At 41.5% G+C, this 15,669-nt stretch overlaps 2 protein-coding genes across 2 annotated transcripts; both read left to right on the top strand.

Moving 5' to 3' along the window:
• The first annotated feature begins 2,796 nt into the window (after positions 1-2,796).
• On the top strand, positions 2,797-3,755 carry LOC115748560 (brassinosteroid-responsive RING protein 1-like). The gene has a single exon (XM_030685074.2). The coding sequence runs from the start codon at positions 2,877-2,879 to the stop codon at positions 3,348-3,350; it is 474 nt and encodes a 157-aa protein (XP_030540934.1). The 5' UTR covers positions 2,797-2,876; the 3' UTR covers positions 3,351-3,755.
• A 10,541-nt stretch (positions 3,756-14,296) lies between these two features.
• On the top strand, positions 14,297-15,669 carry LOC115748558 (delta-like protein B). The gene is made up of 4 exons (XM_030685069.2): positions 14,297-14,729; positions 14,935-15,212; positions 15,305-15,366; positions 15,460-15,669. Exons 1-4 carry the CDS (start codon positions 14,491-14,493, stop codon positions 15,667-15,669), a joined length of 789 nt encoding a protein of 262 aa, XP_030540929.1. The 5' UTR covers positions 14,297-14,490.

Below are 15,669 nucleotides of genomic sequence, written 5' to 3'. Positions count from 1 at the left end.
GGGAATTGGGTTGAATGAGTCTTCTATCACTTCAGAATTTTGAAATCTGTCTTGTGTTCTGAATCACGAAACTCAAAAGTAATGGTTAAATAATTTTCTAATTCGGAAATATTACATGTTGCTTTCTTTTGTCTTTTTTATCTATTAATGAGCAGATTGTACCATCTACTAAGTCTACCACTATCCTCCCTTTGTGAGGCACTAGGTTGAGAAGATCCACTACCACCTAAACCTTATCTACTACAAAATTCATTATATAATGCTACTATAGCGTTTTTAACCTCTACATGTATAGTTGTATTATCTATTATTTCATTCAAATGTAAACAATCATAATAATAATCATTCGGATAATCATACAAACTATCTAATTTAGTACGTGAATCGAAAACAATAGCAACCAAATAAATAAGAGGAATGCATGCATAATAATGCAGCCATTTTGTTTTCACCGCTATCATAGTCGAAGCTACTTGAACATCTTGCTCATATTCACAAAAGTACTAGCAATGTTAACACACTCTATTAAAAATGAATACGTAGTAGGATAATAAACATAAGATAAAGTATAAGTTGTATCATTAAAAACTTTCAAAAAATCTAAATTTTATTTGCAAACAACCCAATCTTGCAGGAGTAAAGTAATTTCGGAAACATTATTTGAAATAAATGTACATAATAAATTTTTATAAGCAAAAGATTGATGAACCAACTCGTAGGTAGAATTCCAATGAGTCGGAACATCTTTTTGAAATTTTTTTGGTTTTTGTCCATGTGATTTACAAAATCGGCCTCATTCTTTCATAACTTGGGGACGGCTCCATAAAAATTTAATTGCTTTCTTTATTGAAGTGAGAAAAGCCTCAAGAGTTCGTAAATCACCTTGTACACATAAATTTAAAACATGATAAGCATATCTAATGTGAAAAAATTGTCTGCCAAAAGAGAGTTTATAAATATTTTCTAAATCGAGAATGAAAGCGATATTTGACGCGGCATTATCAAAATCAACTGAAAAAACTTTATTAATCAAATTATATTCTTCTAAAACTTGCATAATTATTCTATAAATATTATTTGCCGTATGTCTTTCATCAAACACTCGAAATGCAAGTACTCTTTTTTGAATGTTTCAATCGTCATCTATCCAATGACATGTGATACTCATATAAGAATGAATTTGCCAAGATCACTCTAAATATCGCTATTTATATGCACACGTCCATTGAAATCCGTAAAAAAGTTTTGCAAAGTCTTTTTTTGTTTTTTATAAACCCTAAAAAGTTCGCGTTTAAGAGTAGTTCTCGGAACAGGTTTTGCTTGCGGAGTACATGCAGTGTTGATAAAAAAATTCAAACCAAAATTTTCACCAGTAGTAAAAGGTAAATGTTCAATGGCAACATATTGAACTAACATTTCTTTATAAAGTTCATCATTATAACGAAATAAGGGAGAAGTGTTAAGATTGGCGTACTCGAAAATTTATTGTTGTCTGGTGTTGATCCCCGCTTGTGTTGCATGTTTTTGTGTTAGATGCTGATGGTATGTTCCATAGTCGTCTCCTTTATTAAAATCGTATGATTTCGTACAATATTTACAGTTTATCTTATACTTGTCTCCGCTTACATGTACATTGTCGAAGTGTTGCCATAAGTTGAATGCACTCTCTCGGGCCCGCCGTTCCGGCTCCTTTGCGGTCAACGTTTCTTCGACGCCGTGAGGAGGATGAAGACTTTCTTACGTTGGAATGTACTTGAAGTTAAAAACATAGTTGATATTATTATCATTGTCTACCCAATATGTAAACTCACGAGGATCATATTGATCATGAGGTTGAGGATAATTGGATTCTCCCATCCCCATCGACATCGGGCTCTTTTTCCTATCACCGCCTCCGCTTTCACTTACCATTTTTGTTAGAAAATTGAGCGAAAAGCCGATTCAGAAAATTGACAGAATTGAGTCGGAATTGAGCGAATTGAGGGAATTTGAAAGAATTGAGAATTGAGAAAAATTGTGAGAAAAAATGAAATGGGAGGAGTGATATTTATAGGAAATTTAAAAGGGAAAAAAACTCTTTCCCCCCCTTTTTTTTGGGTCGGTTTCTAATTTTTTAAAACCGGAATCAGCCCGTGAGGGGCCGAGCCGGTTCCGATTCGAAATTGCCGATCCTAATCAACGGGCCGGTTCCGATTATTCCACGGGCCGGTTCCGGGCCCAAACCGGCCCGTAGCCATATCTATCGCTACCTCCCCTTCAACTACCCAAGCTCATGATGTGGTTCCTAAACTGTAACTCAATATACAATATAATCCACGAACTTCTAAATTTGTTCAATGTGATTCTTGAACTTAAATTAATAGAAAGATATCATTGAGTATTTTCATATAGTTTATGGACAAAGTTGAACATCTACCAAAAGTCCAAAGGGTTAAACTGGACAAATTAAAAGTTTAGGAATCACATTGCACATTATATCAAAGTTTATATATTATTTATGTCATAATTTTTTATTTAATTCTAGAGAATTATTGGGCCTTTTTCTCTATACTTGGTCGGGTTACATGGGTGACATTGGGTCGGGTCCGGATTGAATTGGGTTGTGTACGGATCATCTACATCTACATGTTTTCGCAAATAAATGGGTCAACGCGAACCGGTTGCTTTTGTCGTCGTTTTTTTTTCTGTTGACACTTCTCTTTCATTGGGTTGGCCACCTCTGGTTGCCTGCCACATGCCAGTGCCTCTATATATCACCATTCATTGCTTCCTTCATTGCTCAACCTGTGAACTCTTCCCTCTCTCTCTCTCTCTCTCTCTCTCACGCTCACGCAGAGAAAAGCGCACTCTTTATCTGCTTTAGACACAAGGAATCAATGGGCTTCCCAGCTGCTTACACCGAGATTTCCTTACCGAAGCTCTTGTTCCAGACCATCCCGCCCCTCCGCCTCATCGGGAATATCATTGCCTCTCTCCTCCGCCTCCTGGGCTTCCCCGATTTCCTCGAGACCGACCCTCCTCCGTCCCCCGAGAGCCGACCACCCGTTTGCCCGCCCGTGTCCGCCGTCCTGATCCGGGAGTTCCTGCCCCTGATCAAGTACCGGGGATCGTCGCCGGACCCGCCAGAGAGCTGCACAGTTTGCATGTGTGAGTTTGCGGTCGGGGAGGAGATCAGGGAGTTGAAGAGCTGCAAGCATGCTTTCCACCGGAGCTGCTTGGACCGTTGGATGAGCTGCGACCAGCGGACGTGTCCCCTGTGCAGGACCCAGTTCGTGCCCAAGGGAATGCAGGAATGGTTGTGGGATGCTGCTGCTGCTTCTGCTTCTGCTGCTGGGAGGGATTGTTCTTGAGCTTTACAATTACAGTGAGGACTGATCGGTTTAGGCATTGGCGGTGGTCCGTGAACTTGTATGTATGAAGTGCAAAATTGCAAATTGGGTCAGTCAGATCCAAGAATAAAGAATAAGAGTCAAACCAAGAAGAAGAAGAAGAAGAAAGTTTGTACAACTTCTTGTTCTTGATGTTACTCCCACTATGAAACGAAAACGATGGCTTGTATCGATATACCAATTAGTCCTTTTGGCTCCAATTTGTTTGAGATTTGCGGTGTGAAGATCTTTTCTTTCTGTTACAGAAATTAATCGTGGCTTTGGAGTTTAAAAAAGAATCGCTTTCCTTCGTGGCCACTCTCCTGTGTCTGTGCGTTAATGATGCTTCGATTGATTTGATTACAATAGGAAATGATTAACCCTGAAGGTGTGGGCGGGGGGTCTCGCCGTCCGGATGGGCGGTTCCCGGTTCCACCCACTAAGGATCGATTGGAAACCGCCGGTTCAGTTTCCGATGACCATTACGTGGAACCGGCCCTCAATCCCTACAAATCGCATATATTCATATATGTGAGAGGATATAAAGATAAACTTGACTTTACACCACTACATGCATAAGATCTCTAGATTAACAGTAACAGCTGCATGTGGCGGTGACATGTCAGAACCTTGATAATGGCAAAGCTTAAGGAGACGGGGCTCTTTAGCCGTATTCGTTGAAGTCAACGCAACGAATACGGCTCCTCCGTCCGTCCGTTCCACGGAAAAAGTTTTTCTAAAAAATATTTTTTCTAATTTATAATGTTTGGGGGCGAAAAATATTTTTTTGATCAAGGAAAAATTTTCTTCTAAAACTCTGAAAATCATTTTTCCCTATGTTCACGCTTCTCTCTGGCGTGCGTGTGAAAGGAAGATCAAATAGAATCTTTCCCTCCCCCTCCCCACCTCCCTCTCCTCGCGACCTCTGCTGCTCATTTTGTCTCTCCCACGCCATTTCGATTCCAACACGGAGCTGTGATCTGGAGAACTTCGCCGCGACGGCGAGCTCGAGGCGGTGAGGCCGAGGCTCGCCTCGCTGGCCTTGAGCGTGGACTGCGACAGCGGCTGCGTAGGGTGGTTGCGGTGGCGGATGAGGAGGAGTCTGGGTCATGGCTTGGCTGGGGTTGCAGTTGGGGTTCGGTGTGGGTTTGATTTTAGGTGGTTCGACCGGTTTCCGATTCCTTTGCACACTCCTAGTTGCCATTGCAATGAGTTTCGAGTCTTGAGCAGCTGCTAAAATGCTCGAGCGATCTGATGAATAAACGCCCAAGTACATGGGAAAAAAAAATCAGGTTATTTACTATAACAGTCAAAACGAACCCCTTCGTTCTTCCGTGGAATTGAGAAATGGGTTTGACCGTCCATCTTTATGGGATTGATAATAGTATAAAACAACAAATATCTTAATCATTTGCATCAAACTTAAGCTTCCTCCTTGCACGCAAGCTCTTCTGAGAGGACACACTAGAATCGGAGGTAAAAATTTCTTGATAGCCTACGGATCCCGCATTACCCTTGTAAACTGAAAATTGGAGTTGAACTCTTTCATTGGTAATCTCTCTTTTTGCTCAGAACCAAATATTCCGAAATAGCAGTCGATGTCGATAAGCTTAGATCTACGATAATGGCTCGGGTTGGTGAAGACCGTCGGTCAATGTGCAGCGTGAAACTACTCGTTCGGATCTTGTCGTCGGCGACGAGGTTGTGAGTTTTCTTTGACTATTGTAACGCGAGCAATAAGTGACCGGCGTCCACATGGTTGTGATAATTTAGTCAGTGCTGTTCCGGCGTCCATGTTGTGATGATGGAGTTTGTGCTGTCAATGTTGAAGTCTTTTTCGCTATTGGGAAAAAGTCGGCACTTTTGGTACAAGGAAGACTTTGGAACTCATTTGGCTACAAAAAGAAGACTTTGAAGTGTACGATGAAATGCCAGCCACAAACTGATGGCAATCTTAACACCTTTACTATCCTGTGCAGTTAGGCAAGACTTTTCCTATGATAAATGAAGCGGCTGCAAATTTTCTCCTGTGTCACTTTCCGGGTGAACTTCATACGTTAGCTAAACGAATCACTCCCCGTCCAAACTCCGGTCATGACACTGTGGAGGGAAACTGTAGGCTCTGCATGATGAGTCCATGAGCATGATCCATGTCTGGAGTCCTCTAAACAATTAGGGTTCACACCATGACAATAAAATGATATACCTATCTTAAACTAATTTTTGGATCATCAAAAATTTCAAATCGGTACACGCGTAACACATTTACCTTCCGTTGGCTTTCGTCAAATTTTACCGTGAAATTACTAACCTAGGTGTCATATGGCAATAACTTTATTAACGTGGCAAGTACACGTGAAAATTCATAGCCGCCTCTTTGTTTGGGAAAATTATCAAAAGAGTCTTAAATTTATTATAATTGTGCCAATTCAATCACAAACTATTTTTTTTTTTAAATTCAATCCTAAATCTTTTGCAATTGTGATAATTTAGTCCATTTGGCCTGCCGGTGTTGACGTGAGATTTTTTTACTAATATTTTAATATTTTTTAAAAAATTTTAATAATTTTTTTTTTTGGGTTGGGCGGGCGGGAGGCTACCGACCACCGGATGAGGGCCGATGAGGGCTCGCAGTTGTCGACCTAAATAAAAAAATGAAAGAAAAAAAGACAAAAAAATAATTAAAAAAATAAAATTTTAAAATATTATTAAAAATTTGCCACATCGGCACCAATGGTACCACGTTAGCACTACTTTTTCATTAGTAATTTGGGTTTGGGCACACAAATAGATAGTGTTAAATATTATCTCTTTCTCTTGTAATAGAAGAATGTAACAGAGAGGTGCGAAATGCTAATTATAGTGGAATCCTCTGCTGGATCCGGACATAACCCTAGTTTAAGGGTGAACTCGGATAAACCTTATATCCATTTCTTTTTCTCGCTTTTACGCTTTATTGTGCATCGAATCCTAACATTACCCTCTTTATTTTTTCAATTAGACCTAATTTGAGAACAAGTAGATTCACACTCTCTCTCTCTCTCTCTCTCTCTCTCTCTCTGAGCACGAAAAACTTTGGGACGTCTTCTCCTTCATTGTTGACTTCTTCTTCATGATTATGCATCGAAATTCGTTCAAGCACACTTTTATCTCTGGTGATCTTCTCACCGTTGATTTTTTTTTTTCCGAGCTTTTTTTGGCGTACTCAACGAAATCACCAAATTAGGATGCTCAATGGCTTCAATTGAAAGTGGTTCAAAGATAAGTGCAGCGTGAGAGCACGAAAAACCTTGGGACATCTTCTCCTTCATCATTGACTTCTTCTTCGTGATTACGCATCGAAATCCGTTCAAGCACACTTTTATTTCTGGTGATCTTCTCACCGTTGATGTTTTTTTTTTTTTGGGTTTTTATGGTGTAGTCAACGAAATCACCAAATTAGGATGCTTAATGGCTTCAATTAAAAGCGGTTCGAAGAAAAGCGCAGCCACAGAGAGAGAGAGAGAGAGAGAGAGAGAGAGAGAGAGAGAGAATGGATTTGTCATATCATTTGACTTGGTTCGAAGAAAAGCGCAGCCACAGAGAGAGAGAGTATGGATTTGTCATATCATTTGACTTATTATCTTATATCATTCGGCAGAGAGAGAGTATGGATTTGTCATATCATTTGACTTATTATCTTATATCATTCGGCTCAGCAATTTCACGAAAAAACTTGATATGAGCTAACAGTAATAGAAAGTAAATGTGTCACGCGTCTACTAATTTGAAATTTTTCGTAATCCAAAAATTAATTTGAGATAAATTTATTACATATCTACTAATTTGGGGTTCTTCGTGTTATTAACTTAAATAATTATCTATAAACATGAAGAAAGAAACGCCGACACACATTGACAATAATGTCCTAGGATGATGAATTCGAGTGCCGGAGCTATCATTCCCGACTTGTGAAAGGTTCGACAAATTCTCGTTGAGTCCGGGTCCATCTATCAGATTTGTTCGTCATTCGATTTCGTCGAACTTACACGAGATTCGGATTAGCAGCAGCTACGATTAATCCGGCTTATACTTGCCCGACCCAAGTGTTCGTCAAAAGAATGGATCTCACTCTCATGAATGATTTGAGAATCTGAAAAGATAGTGTTAATTATGTCTCGAGTTTTTCAGTAATTTGGATAAATATCCATGATTGGTTGCACATCAAGATCTTGTATTTTCTGTTGAAAGGGCTTATCTATATTTGGTGTTTATCAAGAAGATTTGACCAAGTCAAATGGTTTTGGATATCTTTGACTAGCATAAAGAAAGATACTTCACTTTCTTTCTTTATGCGTACAAAAGAAAAGTTTGTGGGCCCAGCGGTGGTGGATGAAAGGAAATAAAAGAAGGACTAGTTTTGCTTTTTCTCATCTCTGCAGAAGCCGTACGTGAGGAAGCACAAGAAACCGCGCAATGATTTCTTTTCTCTGGTTGCGTGCAGAGGAGTTCTTAACAGTAGATTTGTGCGTGAGTTTTACTATATCTAATTAAGTTGTTTATTTGTTAACACTTTGGGTTTTTGTATAATCTAGGTGCGGGAAACAAGAGCGTATTGAGCGATTGTAATTCCGATTCTTCGATTATAGTGGATTGTTTTTGCTGGCTCTCCCGTGGATGTAGGTACCGATATTCGGACCGAACCACGTAATCTCTGGTGTCCTTTATCGTTCATCGTTAATTTTTCTGTGCTTTTCGCATTGATTTATTTGCAAGATCCGGGTTAGTTTCCGCGCGTTATATTTCGACAATTAGTATCGTAGCACCGGGTTCGGATATTCTAGATTGTGATTTGGGGCTTTTGCTTGTCCGATTATTATCTAGATATCCTGTGATTACAATTATGTCCGGAGTGAAAGCTGAAATTGAGAAGTTTAACGAGAGGAACAATTTTGCGTTATGGAGCCTCAAAATGGAGGCGTTATTGACAACTCAAGGTTTAGCAGAAGCATTAGAGGGCAAGGCCGAATTGCCCGAAACGATGACAGATGCTGAAAAGGACGTGGTAATGAGGAAAGCTAGAAGTTTAATCCTGTTGAATTTATTGGATGAAGTGTTAATAGAGGTAGGCGAGGAGAAGGATACCGCAGCATTGTGGGCAAAACTTCAAGCGCTCTATGTAACGAAGGGTTTGAACAATCGCTTATATATGTTGAAGAGGATGTTCCGGTTCGGTTATACCGAAGGTACGTCTATCAGAACCCATCTAGATGAATTTGATAAACTCATGATGGATTTGAAGAATGTCGGTAAGACACTTGATGATGAAGAGCAGGGCATGATGTTGTTGGCTTCCCTATCAGAGTCATGGGAGCACTTTACCGATTCACTATTACAATGGCGTATTACGATTACCTCGAAAGAGGTAAAATCCGCATTACTTTCTAAAGAGTGGCAGAGAAAGTTGCGAGATGACAGCCTAGCGCAGGATGTAGCGCGAGAACTAGTGATTCGGGGTAGAGAGCAACAACGAGGGTCCAGTGGCGGCAGAAGTAAAAGCATATCTAAGTCACGCCATAGAAAGTCCAAGGGACGCGTGAAGTGCTTTGAGTGTCACGAGGAGAGGCACATCGGGAGAGGTTGTCCTAAGTTGAGAAATAGAGGTAATAAACAGAAAGCCACAACCAGTGTGGCGAACATTCTTGAAGAGAGCACTAGTGATGCAGAGACTTTTTTGTGTGTGACTGCGGGTTCGTCGGGAGATGAATGGGTGCCAGATTCGGGGTGTTCTTATCATATGACGCCTCATAGGAACTGGTTTACTACTTACCAGGCTGCGGATGGTGGTAGAGTTCTGTTGGGGAATAAAGTAGCCCGCAAGGTTGTGGGGATAGGGACAGTTCGGATTCGGATGCACGATGGCGTGGTGTGCACATTGACAGGCGTGAGGCATGTACCGGAGCTCAAGAAGAACCTTATTTCTCCGGGGACACTTGATGATATCAGGTGTAAGTACACCGCCGAAGGTGGAGTGCCGAAGATCTCTCGAGGTGCTATAACGGTAATGAAAGGGAAGAAATTGAGTTCTCTTTATCATCTACTGGGAGAGACCGTGACAGGAGCTACTGCAGTTTCATCGGGTGAGTCAGATTCCGATTTAACTCGTTTATGGCATATGCGTCTAGGGCACATGAGTGAGGCGGGTATGACGATGCTGAGTGATAGAGGGTTGTTAAAGGGTCAGAAGACAAGTAAGTTAGACTTATGTGAGCACTGCATCTTTGGGAAGCGGCGCAAGATTAAGTTTGCTACAGGTATTCATTCGACCAAGCAACCAGTAGAATATATTCATTCGGATGTGCGGGGCCCGTCTCCTGTTCTTTCTAAAGGAGGTGCTCGTTATATGCTGACATTTATAGACGACTATTCTAGGAAGGTATGGGTATACTTTCCGAAGCACAAATCTACTGTGTTTGATCGGTTCAAGAAATTTAAGGCATTGATTGAGAAGCGATCGGATAAACGGATCAAGTGCCCGAGAACCGATAACGGCATGGAGTTCTATGGTAAAGATTTTACCGAGTTCAGCGAGAGAGAAGGGATTGTGAAACATCACACGGTGCCCGGGACACCACAGCAAAATGGAGTGACGGAACGAAAGAACAGAACTTTACTTGAGCGGGCTCGGAGCATGCTTTCGCATGCTGGAATAGGCAAGGAATTTTGGGCCGAAGCAGTGAACATGGCATGTTACCCGATTAATCGATCTCCATCATCCGCTATCGAGTGGAATACTCCGGAGGAAGTATGGTCGGGGAAACCCGTTGATTACTCCGGATTACGAATATTCGGATGTTCGGCGTATGCTCATGCGAGTGATGGTAAGCTTGAGCCGAGGTCGAAAAAGTGCATATTTCTGGGTTATGCACATGGGGTGAAAGGCTACCGGCTGTGGTGCACCGATCCCCGATCATCCGCTTTTCTAATCAGCAGAGATGTGATCTTCGATGAGACTGCAATGCTTTAACAGAGGAGTTCTGAGACACAACCAGCAGAGCATATAGATCATGGTGTTAGTAGTGAGGTGGAGCTTCAGGTGGATACTCCGGAGACCTCGGAGGTAACGGATATTGAGATTGCAGATGAGGCCGCAGTTCCCGAAGACGGTGATAATGAACAACCAATACGGCCGCAGCATAGTATAGCCGCAGACAGACAGAGAATGCAAATTAAACCACCGATACGTTATGGTTATACAGATATTGCGTATGCTTTGACCGTAGGTGACGAGGTGGAGACAGATGAACCTTCATCTTACTCTGAGGCGATGGCTAGTTCCGAGTCGTCACATTGGCTAGGAGCTATGAGTGAAGAGATGGAATCACTCCATCGAAATCAGACATGGGAGTTAGTTAAAATACCCAAGAGCCAGAAGATTGTCGGAAGTAAATGGGTCTATAAACGGAAAGAGGGCATTCTCGGTGTCAAGGCAGCAAGGTACAATGCGAGGCTTGTTGCGAAGGGGTATACCCAAGAGGAGGGCATTGACTACAATGAGGTGTTTTCTCCCGTACTAAGGCATACTTCTATTCGTGTTTTACTTGCCTTAGTTGCTGCACATGATCTCGAGTTGGAGCAACTTGATATAAAAACGGCGTTTCTTCATGGTGAGTTGGAGGAGCAGATTTACATGAGGCGACCAGAAGGATTTGCTATTCCGGGTAAGGAAGATCATGTTTGCTTATTAAAGAAATCATTATATGAGCTGAAACAATCTCCTAGGCAGTGGTATAAGTGTTTTGATGCTTTCATGGCTAGTCAAAACTATTCAAAGAGTCAGATAGATAGCCGTGTTTATTTTAGGAGATTGGAGGACGGGTCTTTGATATATCTGCTATTATATGTTGATGATATGTTGATAACAACGAAAAATATGTCTAATATTGATGTGCTGAAAAGGCGGTTGAGTGCTGAGTTTGAGATGAAAGATTTAGGTGCTTTAAAAAAAATATTGGGTATGGAGATTTTGCGTGACAGGACCGCAAGATTTTTACGTCTGTCTCAAAAGAAATAAATTGAGAAGATTGTAGCACGTTTTAATATGCGATCGGCGAAGTCTGTGAGTACTCCATTAGCGAAGCATTTTAAACTTTCGGTTAAGTTATCACCGCAGATTAAGGAGGAAGAGGAACATATGTCCCGGGTTCCTTATTCTAGTGCCGTGGGTAGTATTATGTGTGCTATGGTATGCACTAGGCCCGATATTTCACAAGCTGTCATCGTAGTCGGTCGTTATATGAAGCGTCCGGGTAAAACTCACTGGGAAGTCGTGAAATGGATCCTCAGATATTTGAAGGGGATATCAGACGTTGGTATAATATACCGGAGAAACAAGAATGGCAATGAGATCACCGGTTTTGTGGATTCTGATCATGTAGGTGACTTGGATGAGTGCGGGTCTTTAGCCGGGTACGTATTTACGCTTACAGGTGGTGCAATTAGTTGGAAGGCGTCCTTACAGGACCACGTAGCTTTGTCGTCGGCTGAGGCAGAGTACATGGTGCCGACCTTTATAGCGAAAGAGGCGATATGGTTGCAAGGTTTGCTCATGGACTTTGGGTTAGAACAGAAAAATGTTGACATACACTGTGATAACCAAGGTGCGATATATCCGGCATATAATCCGATTTATCACGAGCGGACATAGCATATCAATATCGTGTACCACTTTATCCGAGATGGCTTAGCGAAGGGTAAGATTGTTGTGAAAAAGATAGCTACAGCAGAGAGCCCTGCGGACATGATGACTAAGCCTGTTCCTTTAGTGAAGCTCAAGCTTTGCTTGAGCACTATTAGCGTCTGTAAAGAATGATCGCCCATTGGGGCGTTAGGAGAGCAGCATGGATGATGAGCACTATGACTTTGGCTTCAAACATCGAGCCAAGGTGGAGAATTGTTAATTATGTCCCGAGTTTTTCAGTAATTTGGATAAATATCCATGATTGGTTGCACATCAAGATCTTGTATTTTCTGTTGAAAGGGCTTATCTATATTTGGTGTTTTTCAAGAAGATTTGACCAAGTCAAATGGTTTTGGATATCTTTGACTAGCATAAAGAAAGATACTTCACTTTTTTTCTTTATGCGTACAAAAGAAAAGTTTGTGGGCCCAGCGGTGGTGGATGAAAGGAAATAAAAGAATGACTAGTTTTACTTTTTCTCATCTCTGCAGAAGCCGTACGTGAGGAAGCACAAGAAACCGCGCAGTGATTTCTTTTCTCTGGTTGCGTGCGGAGGAGTTCTCAACAGTAGATTTGTGCGTGAGTTTTACTATATCCAATTAAGTTGTTTATTTGTTAACACTTTGGGTTTTTGTATAATCTAGGTGCGGGAAACACGAGCGTATTGAGCGATTGTAATTCCGATTCTCCGATTATAGTGGATTGTTTTCTTTGGCTCTCCCGTGGATGTAGGTACCGATATTCGGACCGAACCACGTAATCTCCGGTGTCCTTTATTGTTCATCGTTAATTTTTCTGTGCTTTTCGCATTGATTTATTTGCAAGATCCGGGTTAGTTTCCGCGCGTTATATTTTGACATATAGGATGAGGTGGGATTAATGGAATTACAAGTTTCAGATCCCACATCCCTTCCCATGTATTCACGAGGGGTTTTTTCTCGTGAATATGTTGATGTACTTAAGAATGTGTGCACTCGAATTACCGAATAAATGTCCCTTATTGTTCTTCGTTGGTCCTACGACACACATAACCTTCATCTAGCCAAAAGTATCGTCAAGAAAAAGGGAGAAAAATAGAGTGTCCCGCATCAGCCGATGTCGAATCCATGGCATTCGCAATGCTTTAATCAGCATTGTCTAGACCAAAGATGGCACAAAGTTTTGGGGTGTCAACCGGCCGGGTCGGGTTTGGCACAACGCTTGACCGGGCCTGAAGCACGTCTTGAGGCAGCTTCCATGACCCGAGCCTGACACGGTTATTGCCCGATCGGAAGTCAGCGGTTTGGCTCGGCATTAGATATGAATTTGTTATAGTCTGACCAAAACATTCTGGCTGAGCTAGAAAGATGAATGAGGTCGTAGTTGGGATATGGATTTCTATCCAATCATTGTCCTCTCTCCGACCACGAATTGATCGTGAGAAGTGATCTCGTAAATACTCCACTTTCAAATTCCAGTAGCGTGCTCTAGCTACTCAGATAGGTCACATCACATCAAAGAATAAAATTTGTATTTGTCCCGTAAAAGTGCTGCTAATTTTGAGCCAAGTTTGCTACTTTCTTCAGCGATTTTTCTACTTTAGTTTGCGTTGAAAATATTATAGATAACATTAAAAAAAAAAGAATTATTCAAAAAATATTGGAAAAGATGAGAAAAATTAGATTGATTATTTGAGGCGTGCAAGTACCGTCCTTAAAGATAATTATCCTCCCAAGATACAATATACCACCTTTTTTTGTATTTCGCACGGAATAATAGAAGAAACATGAAGAAGATATGTGTATAACCCAGCAAAGAAAGGAATCTTGTATCTTGCAGGATTGTTGTTTGAAGTTTAATTTTATATTCAAACGAAAGAAAGCTATTAAGAAATCGTTATATTGCCGTTGCAAATTCACAGAGATGGTTGTCATGTCGGTTCTAACTACTATCAATGTTGTTACCTTCAAATATTTCAAAATTACTAAAATACCCAACAATTTTATTGATGTGATCCCTCGAATTGCTGGTTCCTTCATGTCCAGACTTGGTCTTGCAAACTACCCTTTGGTAGGCAGATGTGAACATGGAGATTTGTCATGGGAATTTGCCTTTTTCCTCTGAAATTTAGGACAATCTAGGTAAATCAAACTTTACATGGATTCCATGAGTTGACCTTCATGAACTTCAAGGCTCCCATGATTCAATAATCCATCATTTGGCTCTCCAACGGAACGAGCATCCTTGCATGAAAATGGATGAGAAAAGTCAAAATCTAATGTGTTTTCGGTGCTTAATAAGTTAATAGAGTCAACGCTCTCACTCACCCCATCGTTTAGTTCACAGCTTTGCTTTAGCCTTAAGACACTCTTGTTTGATCTCAAGGCAACGACTCGTAAATGTGAAGACGATTCACTGATTTCTATGCCTCTCTTCCCCCTCTTTCCACAGCATAATTCAGAAGGATTGCTGAAGATGGCCACAAGGCCAAGAACATGGTGGCGCTTAGTTCTATGTTATCTGTTTCTTGGATCGATCAATGCGAGTTTTCTCCAGTGCGAGGACACTCGGTGCAGGACGGGTTCCTGCAACAGCAATGGAGATTGCATCTGCAAGCTCCCTGATCCTTCGACCATATTAGATGGCGACCGGCCTTTTCTCGGGTGATTATTTATCATTGTGTTTTGCACTTCAATGTTGTTCCGTTCCCGTGTTCGCTGCCAATAAGATTGCACATATGATATTAGAGGCATAACTCTATTGTAACGTGACAATTTTTCGATTGAGGCATGCAAGAATTTCCTACATAAGTAGTACTTAGCTGAATTGCTGAAGTAGCATTCATGACATTATCTGCCGGGATCACAGTGGAAAATTTTGCAATGAGGAGATGGTGATGTGCGATGGAACAAACTCATTTTGGTGCGAGCACGGAGGGAAATGCGAGGAGATCGTGCAGGGCGAGGAATATAGATGCAAGTGCCCTCCAGGGTACACCGGTGAGCGCTGCGAGTATTCCGGTGCACGTTGTGGCGGGATCTTCTGCTTCCATGGGGCCGAATGCTTGGTTGAGGGAGAGGCTTGCGAATGTCCTTCTGGCTGGAGAGGAAGTGCCGATTGTTCTCTCCCAACAAATTCCACGACAGGTCTAGCCCGATCTCATTGTGTAGGTTTGCCGTTATTTCCTCTTCGATAATTTTGCATGATCTGCGGTCAAATGAAATATCTTAAATTGCAGGTTCTTATAAAAGTACATCTTCAACCAGATCGGATCAGCGGGGCGGGGATAGTGACACGAGCGTGAGTCTTGCTCGCTTTTTATTTTCTGGTTCGATGTTCTTCATTAGCCTCGATTACGTCATGATATGATTTGTTCTGTGTTTCTACAAGCAGGGGCTGCTGTTGCTCTTTCTTGTTCTATGTTCTGTAGGAGCTGTACTGGGACTAGCTATTTATGCCCAGAAATGGGTTCTGAGAAGACAAAGAACATCTCCGAAGTCTCAGCAGTTATCGGACATGCAGCCTTACTGCCGCGTATTGGAAGAGGATGACGACAATCAAATTTCTGCAGAAGACAAGCACAATGACGACTCACATCTCTAG

This window comes from Rhodamnia argentea, chromosome 9 (genome assembly GCF_020921035.1).
Source record: "Rhodamnia argentea isolate NSW1041297 chromosome 9, ASM2092103v1, whole genome shotgun sequence".
Taxonomy (NCBI): Eukaryota; Viridiplantae; Streptophyta; class Magnoliopsida; order Myrtales; family Myrtaceae; genus Rhodamnia; species Rhodamnia argentea.
This window is presented reverse-complemented; position numbering and strand designations above follow the sequence as displayed.